Raw genomic sequence first — 3,117 nt, 5'->3', positions numbered from 1 at the left:
CTAGGTTTATTTATGGTAGGAATTATGTACGGTACCAAACCTCGTCGAGGTGTATGACCTAAAGGATCGAGTTTGTAGTTTTAGTTGAAAATATGCTAGAATTTTATTTAGTGTTCTTATCGCGAGTCAGAGTATATATATATATAACTCTTATATATTATCATTGGTGAGGTTTGCAATATCATTATTTTTTTTGTACTCCAAGACTAACCAATACGGATTAGGGTCAGACACAAAGCACCGGAGGGCAAGATCATTTTAGCATATAGTTGTTCTGAAATCCAACAATCCAAACGACCCTTCAAACCAGTTACTTCTCTCGTAAATAGTCAAGTAGGGTAATTAATAATATTAATTTACTAGGAGCCTTTTGCTATAGTTTCAATCCTATTTCGAGGATACGAGTACTCTATAGCTAATTTTGCTTTTTTTTTTCAAGACCTGGATCAAGCTCTCTTTATCATTAGGTTCTAGATCAACTGTAATTATGACGGGCTTCTGCTCATTTTCTTCCAGGAATACGTACTCCAAATGATTGGGAAAGACTTTCAATTATGGCTTTGGGTTCTGTTCAGTCTCCACGGTGTGGACATCTAACCGCCATGCCATGGTGTTTCCTTCCTTGACGTCTGATCGTGAATTTTTGTTTAGCCACACTGTCGTAGATTTGCCAAGTCATAGTGAGAATTCAGATTGTTTCCGAATTTCTTCAAACACTCTTTCCTACTGAAGTCTCTGCAGTTCTGCTAAGTCGTGTTCAACATCAAACTCACTTTTCTTTCAAAGTCATGTATCCCTCCGATTCGTTCTCCTTCCATCCTCACAATTCTTTCTCCAACAATGTATTGAACATGTCCTTCAAGAAAACCAAATCATCACTTATCTTTGAATGTTTCATTACTCTACCAACTCCAAATGTAATGGTGTCTTCTCCAACAAGAGTAATCTTCGACTCTCTAATATACATCAAGGCGTGTGTGGCACTAAGGAAAGGCCTTCCAAGAATGATTGGAACTTGGTTGTCTTCCTCCGTGTATAACACGAAAAAACCTGTTGGAGAAACAAACTTGTAAATTTTAATCAATAAATCCTCATATAAATATATATATATATATATATATATATATATATATATATATATATATATATATATATATGCCACCTGGAAAACTCACTGTCTTGTTGGCTAGGTGAATAGCCATGCAAATTGGCCTTGGCTCTAAAAGATTCAATTTATTGAAGAAGGAACCCGATAATATATTCACACTATCTCTCGAATCGAAAAAGGCACGACTTGTAGCTAAATTCCCGAATTGGCATGGGTTTGTCAAACTCCCCTGATCCCATATCTCCTTTGGAAACTTGTTGAGCATGGTGGTTGAGCAATTTTCATTTAGAAGTACATTAGAAGCCTCCTCCATCTTGTTTCTATTTGTGAGCAAATCCTTCATGAATTTTTCATATATAGGAATGGCTCTCCTCAGAAATGGAAATGATGGTTGATAGGCCTTCACCAGAGGTTGATTTTTCTTTTCATCAGTCGGCAACATTGTGGCATCCTTCCCATGCGGTAGCTACTAATCATTGGCCTTCTTTCGGTTGTCTTCTTTAGTTTCCTGCACTTCATCTGATTTATAAATAGATAATGGAACTAATGGGTTGATGATTTTACTACTCCTTGTGGTCACTGCCTTGATATGCACTTTGAAATTTTGTTCCGTGTTGCTCGAAAGTGTGCCCGTTATTCGTTGAATTGCCTCGAGATTTGACTGATTTGTTGTTTAATATTATGGATCAAAGCTTGCTAATTTCGAAGGACAACATCAGTCTCATCGTGTATCTTTTTCGATGCAGCAACAAATAGGCCAAGCGTAGCTTCAAAGTCATTCTTTGTTTTGAGGAGCTGGTTGCTCCTTTTGGTAAAACCCTCAACCTTGTTACCTATACGTTTCCGCTTTGGCTTTCTTGTACTCATCATATGGTAACCATTCCTTTTTTTGGCTTCTTCCAATCTTGATCATACCTATCTCCACTCAAATAACAAGCTTACACTTTCTTACTTCCATTTTCATTAAGGTCACACTCCTTCGTCAAATGCGGTCCACCATAATTATCACACCCAACCTAAATAGCATGGATAGATTGATCCATCTTTGTCATTCTCCTATTAATTAATTCTAACTTATCCATCACTGCAGACAAATCTTCAGAACCTCCAATTCCATCCTTGTAGCCTCTTGTCTTGTCATCTCGACAGTTGTGATACTACCTCGAGTTCTTACAGAACTTTTCAATTAACTATTTTATTATTGTTGGAGCCTTCTTTGTTAACGGTCCTTGATAGTTAAGGAGATGTCCCGTTGTCTAATTCACCCCATCATAAAACATTGAGACCTTTTGTTGTACATTGTAGTCATGTTGTTGGAAATTTCTAAGTAACCCCTTATAGCTCTCCCACGCTTCATACAGCGACTCTCATCTTTGTTGTTTGAAGTTAACAATGTTCTTCATTTTTGCAACTTTGGATGGTAGCTGAATTGTTGGATGCACTCTTCACGAAGTTTTGCCCAAGTTATGATGGCTCCAGTTGAAAGTTCTTTGAGGCAATCCTTTTCCATCCCTCTAAAAGTTACCTGAAGCATCCACAACAACAATTTTTCTCATGGGAAATTAAGAAAGTTGAAGTAATTAGTGATGTCATTAGCTTAGTCAAGATGCTTATTGGCATCTTCATGATATTTACCATAGAATGGAATGTATTTCAACATACCAAGTGTGTTCCCTTTAGCTCGAAGTTTGTGGTGTTCAGAATTTTGGGTTGCACAAGACCCGACCTGTTATCTCGAATCCTTTTCTTATATTCCTCCATGGTTATTTTTCGCAATGTCAATCATCTTGTCATCGCTTTCTTCTTCGGTTAGTTTTAATCTTCCTTTGGTTCGTCTTTTTCTTTTATGTTCTCCTTGTTTCTTTTACGAAGAATGGACTCGCGATCATTAAAAGCATGTGCTGTAGAGGATGAAGATGCTCGGGTCATAAACTAACTGCAACAAAATAGAAAACAAATGCGTAAAAAGAGCAAAAACAATAAATTCCACATAAAGGATCAAATCAAAT

The 3,117-nt window shown here is 37.0% G+C and overlaps 1 protein-coding gene across 1 annotated transcript; it reads right to left on the bottom strand.

Annotated features, from left to right (window-relative positions):
* Positions 1-820: 820 nt before the first annotated feature.
* On the bottom strand, positions 821-1,550 carry LOC111886211 (uncharacterized). The gene is made up of 2 exons (XM_023882442.1): positions 1,163-1,550; positions 821-1,050 (listed from the first exon to the last, which is right to left on the bottom strand). Exons 1-2 carry the CDS (start codon positions 1,548-1,550, stop codon positions 821-823), a joined length of 618 nt encoding a protein of 205 aa, XP_023738210.1.
* Between the last annotated feature and the right edge of the window lie 1,567 nt (positions 1,551-3,117).

This window comes from Lactuca sativa, chromosome 4 (genome assembly GCF_002870075.4).
Source record: "Lactuca sativa cultivar Salinas chromosome 4, Lsat_Salinas_v11, whole genome shotgun sequence".
In the NCBI taxonomy this organism is placed as follows: Eukaryota; Viridiplantae; Streptophyta; class Magnoliopsida; order Asterales; family Asteraceae; genus Lactuca; species Lactuca sativa.
Note: the sequence above shows the minus strand (reverse complement) of the source record. Positions and strands in the feature narration are given on the sequence as shown.

Coding starts and splice junctions, on each gene's coding strand:
- LOC111886211 (XM_023882442.1), bottom strand. CDS start 1,550: ATGTTGCCGACTGATGAAAAGAAAAATCAACCTCTGGTGAAGGCCTAT. Junction 1,051..1,162: donor CAAGACAGTGAGTTTTCCAG/GTGGCATATATA, acceptor TTTCTCCAACAG/GTTTTTTCGTGTTATACACG.